At 53.8% G+C, this 9,972-nt stretch overlaps 1 protein-coding gene across 9 annotated transcripts in view; it reads right to left on the bottom strand.

Moving 5' to 3' along the window:
* Positions 1-3,121: 3,121 nt before the first annotated feature.
* Positions 3,122-9,972, bottom strand: part of STOML1 (stomatin like 1) — a 9,807-nt gene continuing 2,956 nt past the window's right edge. For 7 of the 9 annotated variants that reach the window (XM_017548044.1, XM_037745537.1, XM_017548052.2 and 4 more), the window contains 5 exons: positions 9,269-9,418; positions 8,769-8,972; positions 5,519-5,714; positions 4,591-4,803; positions 3,122-4,070 (listed from right to left, as the gene is read on the bottom strand). In XM_017548044.1, coding sequence (XP_017403533.1) covers positions 3,877-4,070; positions 4,591-4,803; positions 5,519-5,714; positions 8,769-8,972; positions 9,269-9,418 — 957 coding nt within the window. In that variant the 3' untranslated portion in view covers positions 3,122-3,876. The remainder of the gene's footprint in view (positions 4,071-4,590; positions 4,804-5,518; positions 5,715-8,768; positions 8,973-9,268; positions 9,419-9,972) is intronic. The other 2 variants (XM_017548045.2, XM_017548046.2) reach the window with 2 other exon arrangements.

Genomic DNA, 9,972 nt, shown 5'->3' with positions numbered 1-9,972 from the left:
CAAAAAAAAAAAAAAAAAAAAAAAAAATTAAGCAAAAAAATTACACTGAAATACAAATTTTCACTTTCCAGAATGTCAAAAAAATCGAAAAGTTTAACAACACAGTGTATTGGCACATCTATGAGAAAAAACCACCACTGATGATGGGAGTGTAAATTGGTCTAATCCCCAGAGAGGGTATTTTGGCAATATTTACTAAATTATAAATGCTTTGATCCAGCAATTCCATGTCTAGGATTTTATCTTATAGATAAACTCTATCACAAATAGCACATGTTAAAGATTATTCATTGCAAAAGTGTTTAAAATAGCAAAACACAAGAAATAATCTGAATGTCTATCATTCCAGGACAGGTTGAATAAATGATGATGCATCCATACTGTGGAATCCTACGTAACTACAAGAAAGAACAGGGAAAGGCTGCCTCTGGTAGCAGGGAGAGATCCTCAATGGGTGATGTTAAGGGAAAAAAGCAACATTGTGTTTCTATGTTGCCATTTGTACAAAAACAGGAACATCAAAAACCCGGAGGATATATAGGTGGATTTTCTTGCCTATATGTTAAAAAAGCAAAACAAAACAAACCTCCTGGAAGAATTACGGGGAAACTAATCACAGGGGGTGGAGAAAGGCATGGGAAATATGTATGGAGGGACAATTTTCATAATATGCTTTCTTATCTTTTTAAATATTCAGCCAATCAAATTTTAAATACTGGCTGGGTACAGTGGCTCACACCTGTAATCCCAGCACTTTGGGAGGCTGTGGTGGGAGGATCCTGTGAGCCTGGGAGTTCAAGATCAACCTGCACAACAAGGGAAGACACCCTCATCTCTACAAAAGAGATTTTAAAAATTAGCGGGTTGTGGTGGCACACACCTGTGGTCCCAGCTACTTGGGAAGCTGAGGCAGGAGGATCACTTGAGCTTCAGAGTTCGAGGCTGCAGTGAACTATGATCATGCCACTGCACTCCAGCCTGGGTGACAGAGCAAGACTGTCTCAAAAAAAAAATTAAAAATAGTTAAAAATAAGGCCGGACATGATGCCCCATGCATATAATCCCAGCACTTTGGGAAGGCCTAGGCAGGCGGATCACTTGAGGTCAGGAGTTCCAGACCAGCCTGGCCAACATGGTGAAATCCCATCTCTACTAAAAATACAAAAATTAGCCATGTGTGGTGGTGTGTGCCTGTAATCCCAGCTACTCAAGTGTCTGAGGCAGAAAAATTGCTTGAACCCAGGAGGTGGAGGTTGCAGTGAGCTGAGATCCTGCCACTGCACTGCAACCTAGGCGACAGAGTAAGACTCGTCTGAAAAATTAAAAAAAAATACTTTCAAATAACATCAGAATAACATATTATATATTAATATATTAACCAGCATACTATAACTATTACCATTATGCACCAGGTTATCTTGAAAAAAAAATACATAAGAGTCTAGTCCAGTATAAGGACATATTTGGCACACAGTAACGGTTACTATTTCTATACAATGCCCCTCAAATGGCCCGCACTCAACCTGTCTTGTACTCCAGGTTCTAGTTCCCTGAAGCCCAGTTGCCTGGCTGCCTCTTCCAGCTGTGTCCTTGCAGCGACTTCCCCTCTGCTGAATAATTTTCCCCATCTTTTCTCATTGTCCACCTAGCTGGTAGCTGGGGTGTGGGTGACATCCCCTCCTCAGGGAAGCCTTCTCTGATTGACACACACCCTCCTCCCTCCTCACACTGACCCTTTAGGTGGCCCTTGTCCTCCCTCCCCTGTCGACTGCAGGGCCTGCTTAGTCCTCCGTAGCCCAGGGGCCATAGCCCGTGGGCCCCATTTCTGGAGTGCTGGCCAAGGATTAATGGCTGGGGCAGGCCTTGCTCTCCACCCACACAGAAAAGTTTCGGTTTCCTCTAAATGTTATGTTGATCTTCCCACGCCCACAATGGAAAGAGGAGCTTGGGTTTCCTGTAAGTTGTGATCTTATTTTTCCCGTCTCCCCTTCCCCCCCAGCCCCAACCCAGCTAAGGCGCAGTGCCAGCTTTCATTGTGAAGATGCCTGGGGTCTTCTGGGCAGCCCTTCACACAGTGTAATAGCAATGGAAGGAATCCACAGACGAACGCTGATGGGGGAAGCCCCTAGTCCAGCAGGGAGGGCAGACATATATGCAAGGAGCCGGAACACACATGCAGAATGGGTGCAGAGAGCCGGTCAAGGGCATAGAGGACAGGTACCATTGGGCCTCAAAGGGTGGCTGCAGGGACTGGAAGGCAGGCTTTGGAACGTACGGCCTCAGCTAGAAAGCCCTGGGAGGGCCCGAGAAGCCTCCAAGTGGGCAAAGGGGCAGTGGCAGGTGCAGCAGGCTGGGACTCTAGAAAGGGGCCCTGGAAACCTGAACCTCAATGGCCATGGCAGTGACAGAGGAGTCTGTGCTGGGCTTTGGGGAGGTGCCTCAGGCAAGGTGGAGGACCTCCAGGATGAGGGGCAAGGCAGGGGCAGAGAGCAAACAAGACAGAGCCAGGCACCCAGGAAGGGGAGAGAGATGTGGTGCCAGAGGACAGGCGGGGGGCTGCCCTTAAGGGAAAGCTCTGATTTTTATGGTTTTGTTTTTCCCAGAAGCCTCTCCAGGGAGTAAGATTCCTTTCTTAGGACTGGAGAAGTCAGACGCCCCCTTCTCTGGGGCCAGGATTTTGGGCTGGAATACTGGAGCAGAAAGCAGGGCTGGGCTGGGCCTGGGGCCAGGCCTCGATGACTGTTTCCTTCCTGTCATTCAGTGGAGAAGCAGTGACAGAGTGTACCAGGAAGGGCAGCTGGCAGTGGCCCCAACTCGTCTTGAATGGGACATGAGCCCCCCAACCTGACCCTGTGTTTGCAGGACCAGCTGTGGTACACTCATGCCTTCCTTTCCCGGTGAACCTGTACCCCACTACAAAGAGGAATAGAAAACTCCCCACCCAGACCCACTCCTGCTTCCAGGGACTTTGAGACACTCAGGAGGAAGAACTTCGAATATTGTGAGGGTCTGTGTCAGCCACCAGGATGTCGACCCCTGCCTGGGCTGGCAGCAGGGACCTTGTCGACCCTCCTAGGCCACCTCATGCTCCCAGGACCCCTGCTTGGCTTCTTCTCTTCTATACATTGTAAACACCACATTTATTTGTCTGAGGCTTGCAAACCTCTGGTAAGAAGCACAGATCCCAGGGCTCTCCTTCATGCTGCCCTGGGCCCCAGCTCACCAGGCATGCAGGACGGAGCTGGCCTATGAGTCAGACGTCTTTGGGAGCAGTGCCAGGGGAACAGCAGGCCCTGCTCCTTTCTGTGCCCACCCCCACTAGCCTGGGCCTGGACTGCAGCCGGGAAGGTGGGCCGGCCAGGATCCCCAAGTAACTCCACCGCAATGACCTCTTCTTGGAGACTGCCTTCCCTCCCGTTCCCTTCCCTCTCCAATTCCCCCAGAGCTTAGAGCCTGGGCAACATGCTTGGTCCCTCACACAAGGACCAGACCAGCTGCTGTTGGGCTGTTTCTGTGGGTCCTGCTTCTCCAGTCAGGGAGCCGGCAGGGCAGGGCAGGGCAGGGCGGTCTGGCTCTCCTCCTGGCATCACGCCATGCACCCAGCTCAGGGCTGGGCACTCAGCCGGGGACCAGGATGGGCAAAGGCTTGTCCAGAGAAGCAATGCAGGGCAAACGTGCAGGGCAGCCGGACTCAGCCTCCCCCAGCCTCTAGCCTCCCTGAGCCTCCAGCTTCTCCCAGCCTCCATCCCTGGGCTCTTGGCTGGGCCTGAAACTTGTTAGGGCCTCAACTCTCCGTGGTCCAGTGAACATCTCCAAGAGGCCCCTGGGACTTGGTGCCAGGCTTGGGACTGGGCTATGGAAAGTCAGCCAAGGCTGCTACTTCAGGGCCCTGAGCACAGCCTCCAGCTTCATGGCCACGGCCAGGTCGCCCTTCACCTTCAGCCGTCCACTCATGTAGGCCCCCAGAGGCCGCAGCTCCCTGCACAGCAGGGCCTGTAGGTCTGCCTCAGCCAACTCCACCACCACATCAGGGATGCCATCGGGCACCCCGTGTCCCACCCTTCCTCGTCCTGTGGGGGAAAAGAAAGCCAAGTGTCAGTAGGGGGACAGGGGAGCATGAAGGAGAGCTATGGGGGGAGGGAGGGGCTGGCGTTTCCCATTGGGAGGAGTGTACTGGTTAAGAGTTCAGGTTCTAATACTCTGAGTTTGAGTCTTATTGGCTGTGCGAACTCCTGGAACCCGTTTCCAAATCTGTGATAATGCTGATCCCTTTAGAGGTGCTGAAATTCCTGTAACACAGGCTCAGGTGAGAAGTAGGTGAGGTGATACCTGGCTTAGGGCTGGCAGGCAGCACCTGTAACATGGGCAGGCTTCTTGGTGTTGGAAGCCTGGCTGAGTTGCCCTGCAGATGGCAGGGAGACCAGGACATAGACAGTCACTGCCTGGAAATGGTGTCACAGCCCCTGCCTGTCATGGGTTCACCCCAAATGATTGGCAGGAGCAGGGGACAGTCTACAGAGCACCATGGGGGTGGGTAACAAACAACCTGGCAACCTGGATGGGAAGGAGGGGCAGGGAGGGCAGCTGCACCTGTAGTGAGGTCCAGGAAGTAGGCGCTCTGGGTGCCGCTGGGCAGGACGACATTGAACTGGTAGCAGGCCCCGACTTGGCTGACCAGGGCCTCAGACAGGAAGGGCTGCAGAGCACTCAGCAGGCCCTCTGCCACAGGCTGCTTCGGACTGGGCCCGGCACCAGCTCGAGGGGCAGGCGGCTCAACTTCACTCACCATCTCCATGGTGTCTGCTGGGGGTGGCCAACAGGGTTGGGGAAGGAGGCAAAGAGGTGGTCGTCACGCTGCCAAGGTCAGGACCACTCACTGCTGCTCCACACCTTTTGTGGCAGTTTCCTCTTATGTCCCCTTCAGGCCTCTGTTCAACTTCCTCCTCTGCTAGAAAGGTGGCCCTGAGCTTTCAGTCTAAACCCCAAGCCCAGTTTCTAAACTACTCCAGACTCAGATATAAAACGTTCTTTTGTTTTTTTTTTTTTTTTGAGACGGAGTCTCACTCTGTCACCCAGGCTAGAGTGCAGTGGTGTGATCTTGGCTCACTGCAACCCCCGCTTCCCAGGTTCAAGCAATTCTCCTGACTCAGCCTCCTGAGTAGCTGGGACTACAGGTGACTGCCACCATGCCCAGCTAATTTTTTGTATCTTTAGTAGAGACAGGGTTTCACCATCTTGGCCAGGCTCATCTCGAACTCCTGACCTTGTGATCCGCCTTCCTTGTCCTCCCAAAGTGCTGGGATTACAGGCATGAGCCACCATGCCTGGCATAAAACTCTCCAGGTGCCCTTCTGGTGCTGTCGCCTCCTCCACACTCAGACACCTGGCCTCCTCTCACTGCCTTGGCTGTGGTCAGCGTGAGCTGAATATCGGTGCAGGGTGTGTACTGCACAGAGCTGCTGGGTTAGGGTGCGCCAAGCTGCAAAGTACCCCCACCCTCCTCCCCAGGGATCCTCACCTGGCCCTGGGGATGGGGTACCTCCTGCCACTGAGTTCATGCCTCCTCCCAGGAAGTGCAGGGCCAGCTGCTGGAGAGTGCTGTCCAGGTTGGGCCCGGCTGGGCTGTCCTGGGGCGGCTGCAGCACGGCCTCTACTGCCAGCTCCACGCGGTCCACCTCCAGCCCCCAGGCCCTGGTCACATCGTTGATCTCCAGCTGGGGGACAGTGTGGGGAGAAACGTAATTCATTCAACAAACCCTTCCTGAGTACCTCCTTTGGGCAGACTGTGTGGCCGTACATGGACATGGAGACACCACACCGCCCTTGAGACCTCCCAGCCTGGGAACACAGGCAGAGGGCAATGACCACTCAGCTGTGGTAAGTGCCAAGACAGAAGCAAGGCCCATGGTAAGCCCCCAGCAGAGGGGGATGGTGCCAGCAGGAGGGGGTCCTCAGGTGGAGGAGGACCCTTACAGGCAATAGGAACAGCACGTGCAAAATCGCAGACAAGAAAAGCTGGCATGTTCGTGGAGCTGCAAGGAGGCAGAGTTCCATTTAGCGGGACCCTCGTGTGTTGGCTGGGGGACTGGAGACAGCTGAGGGGTCAGAGGTGGGGTATTCTGCTTACTTGGATTTATTCTGAGGCAACAAAGAGCCCCAGAGAGAAGTTTGAGCAGGGAGGTGATAGAGCAGACTTGCTTTCAGGCAAGATCCTCCCGGCTGCTGTGGATGCTGGATTGCAGGTGGTGGAGGGGAGGGATGGAGACCAACTAAGACATTGTTGCAAAATACAGCCAAGACATGAGGCTGATCTGGTGAGGGCGGAGGGGAGCTATGAAGCCGAGATCCACTCTGTCAACTCTACTGAGCCACACCAGGGCACTAGGGAAGCGCGAGCACCAGGCTAGGGGCTGCCTGGATGTGCAATGATATGAGAGGGGGTGGGAGTGGGAGGAGTCAGGCTCCCTAACGGACTAGTGTGGCATTCACTAGAGGACACACGGGGGGTGGGGAGGGATGGCAACTGCTTTTTTTTTTTTAAGCTACTGTAAGCTTGAGGTGGGGCAGTCAACCGTCTAGTAGGCAGCTGGAGAAACGGCCCAGGGTACAGGAGCTTCAGGGCTAGGCCAGGGCATTGTGAGTAAGGAGTGTCCACAGGCAGCAGACAGCCCAGGCAGATGAGCTCTTCCAGGGAGGTCACAGATGAGAAGGCCACTGATAAAACCCTGGAAACTAAAGGGCAGGAGAACTAACGGCAGTAACCAGGGGTGACAGGGAAGGAGGCAATGCAGGGGACGCTGGGGGCTGGGGCCTGGGTCCACCATGTCAAATGCTGCCACCAGGTGACGGAAGGGAAGGGCTGAGAGGTGAGCACTGGGCTGGCATGTGACAGGTCACTGAGATGTTGACCAGTGCTGTCTCGGAGCCCAGGAAAGCCTAGATGAAGGATGTGGGGGCAGGGCTTGGGGGCATGGATGAAAGTATTGCAGAAGAAAAGGGGAGAGAGAGAATGGGAGCTAGAGGGGACTGGGGCGAAGGGAGGGCACATTTCTACACAGACAGGAGAAGTGACAGAGAGAGGGAGTGCATGGAGTGGAGGGAGGGCATCCTGGGAGAGCAGGGGACCCAGAGCACTGTGCAGTGCAGGGATGAGCCTCAGAGAGTGGAGGCAGCCAGGCAAGGAGGCAGGAAAGCAGCATAGAGGCAGGTGGGTTTGCAGGGTGAAACTGGAGGAAGCAGAAAGAGTGCTTATCCTAGGGTCTTTCTCCTGAGCATTAGGAGGCAAGGCCTGCTGTGGAGAGCAACGGGCAGTGGTGGGGGCTGGAGGAGAGCAGTGAAGGCGTGAGGCAGCTGGCCGGGAACACTGGTGAGTAAGGAGTGGGTGACTGGCTAAGGAGGGTGCAGCAGGTGACAGGTGGGGACTCTGTAGAAGAAAATCAGGCAAAAAGGGGCATGTGAGTAAGTGTACGCCTGAGCCAGGGCCTGAGGGCAGTGTGCTGGACTTCCTGAGGTTCTGTCTCAGCCACAGCCATAGATCTCACTCTACCAGGTGCCCACTCAGTCTGAGAAATGGGCCCTAAATGACTCATCCTGGTGTGGGACTGACTTCCCCAAACTGCCACTCTCATACCAAAGCCATGTGCAACATGACCGAGACCAACTTTCTCTTCCTGAAGGTGAATTAACACGGGACGTGGTTTGATGAGTAAAAGTTGTTATCCACTTGCGATCTGAGTTGTGTCAGATGAAGCACTGGATTGAGGGGACAGGTGGGATGCAGGCAGGTGATCTGGCTCTGGCTCAGCTCTGCCCTTGACCACAGCTCTCAGAGGCAAGTCAAATTATTTCTCAGCCTTAGTTTCCTCCCTCCAAAATAAAACAGTAATACAAACTTGCAGCAAAAATATGAAGCTCAGACATGCTGGGCCAGACAAAAGGACTCTGTAAACCATAAACTGCTATGCACATGGGAGCTACTGTTAGGATCTCAGATAGCATTTCCTCAGGGATTTCACCTCGCTGCTTGCAGTGGGCTCTCCAGGACTGGCATGTATCCCACTTCCCTGCCTGTCCTCTAACCTCAATTCCCCAGGGCAAAGCAGAACCATGAGGAAGGGGAGAAACCCCACCTACATGCCCCTGTCAGGACACAGGAGAAAGCACAAGTTGAGTGTGACTGCAGGGGACGTGCCTCTGCATGTGTATTTCTACCTCAACTCATAGCAGAAGAGATTTCAGGCAAACTCCAGGATACACATGGAGAAGAGGCAGGAAAAAGATCCAAATGTCCTCATGCGCCTTTGTTCTGTTCCAAACAAGGAAACCCAAATCACAAGAAGGCACATGCTGCATGGTAAAAATGGAATTCCCCAGCAGGTAACCAGGCTGGGAGGATCCCTGCTCCTTCACCCACCTGCCTTCCCCATGAGTCAGGCCCAGAATGGGAGCTGCTGCAGAGGCCAGTATCATCATGGCAGAGCAGCGAAGGATAAAACCTCAGCAGTCAGGGGCAGAGCCCCAAGAATTTCTGCGGGGGCCACTTCCTCTTCTCAGGGACATGTCTGCCCAAGATCACTATGGTCTCTGCCCACCTGCCATTCCTCAACTCATAGCCCCACTCAGACACTGGCTCTTCAAAGGTGGTTACACAGTTGGGACATATGGTAAACTGAGGCCCAGGGCAGTCTGACGCTTTGCTCAAAGTGACCCAGCAGGTGGAGCTGGGCTGGTGCCAGTGCCCGAGCTCCGTCTTGTGAGGGGTTGCCTACCAGAAGCTGCTCGCTGATCTTGAGCTTCTCCATCTGGATCTCCCGCAACGGCCTCTTGAGCAGGGCCTTAGTCATGGCGTTCTGTGCCGTCATGCGTGTGGCTGTATTCAGGTCTTTCACAGTCATCACCGACAGCACTGGGTCCCAGATGCGAAACTGGACATCAGCTCCCACGGACAGCACAGCCCCATCCTTAGAAGCCAGCTGTTGGGGGAGGCCATGAGAGAGAGACACTCAAGGGGCTGGGGTGCAGGGAGGTCAGGCCCACGAGGGCCAGCTTGACTCGCGTGCTTGGCAGCTAGCTCCTCAAGGGCAAATGGTGTCCCCAAGTATGCAGGATTAGGTGTATGAAGCCAGGATGTCCCCCTCCCCTCCATCAATTTTTGATCTTTTCTTCCCCCTTCTCCCCCAGATGGCGACTCACAGGCCAAGGTCCTGGCACCACAATACATTGTGGACAGGGCCCCGATTCCTGTCAAGGCAGCTGAGAAGCTCCTCACCTTGCAGGGAGGGACACTGAAGGCTCGAGTTCTCAGATCCACCCTCTGAAAGGAGTCAATGAAGGGCAAGAGCAGCACCATGCCAGGTCCCTGGGGGGTGCGGATCCGGCCCAGGCGGAACACGATCATCCGCTCATAGGTGGGCACGATCTGTCCATGACGGCAAGGGAAAGAGCTGAAAGTGGTCAGCCTAGGCCGGCCAATGTCATCTGCCTAGGTCCCTTCCTCCCTTCTCTCCTCCTCACCTGGGTCACAGTTAGGGATCCCTAGCTCTGTTTTTAGATGAAAGCTCACATTGGCTAAGTGACTTGCTCAAAAATCATGTAGCCCCTAAGTGATATCAGGAAGATTTGAATGTAGTTCTGAATAACTCCAAAGGCCATGTGTCTTAACCACTGCACTGTATTGACTTGATCCTTAGAGAAACTTTTCATCTCTGTGGTCTGAAGCTAAACCTGACTCATACCAGGAAACTGTCGGTCCTTGGATTATTTAGGAGAAAAGGCTAGGCTGCCCTAATAGCACCCCAGGGCAAAGGACTTTGTCAGCTTTAGGTCCCTGGACCTCTTAAAGAAGTAGTGCACGGTGGCTCAAGCCTGTAATCCCAGCACTTTGGGAGGCCAAGGCGGGTGGATCACGAGGTCAAGAGATCGAGACCATCCTCGTCAACATGGTGAAACCCCGTCTCTACTAAAAATACAAAA

This window comes from Cebus imitator, unplaced genomic scaffold, assembly GCF_001604975.1.
Source record: "Cebus imitator isolate Cc_AM_T3 unplaced genomic scaffold, Cebus_imitator-1.0 Scaffold203, whole genome shotgun sequence".
NCBI lineage: Eukaryota > Metazoa > Chordata > Mammalia > Primates > Cebidae > Cebus > Cebus imitator.
The sequence above is the reverse complement of the archived record's forward strand: the minus strand, read 5'-3'. Positions and strand labels throughout refer to the sequence as shown.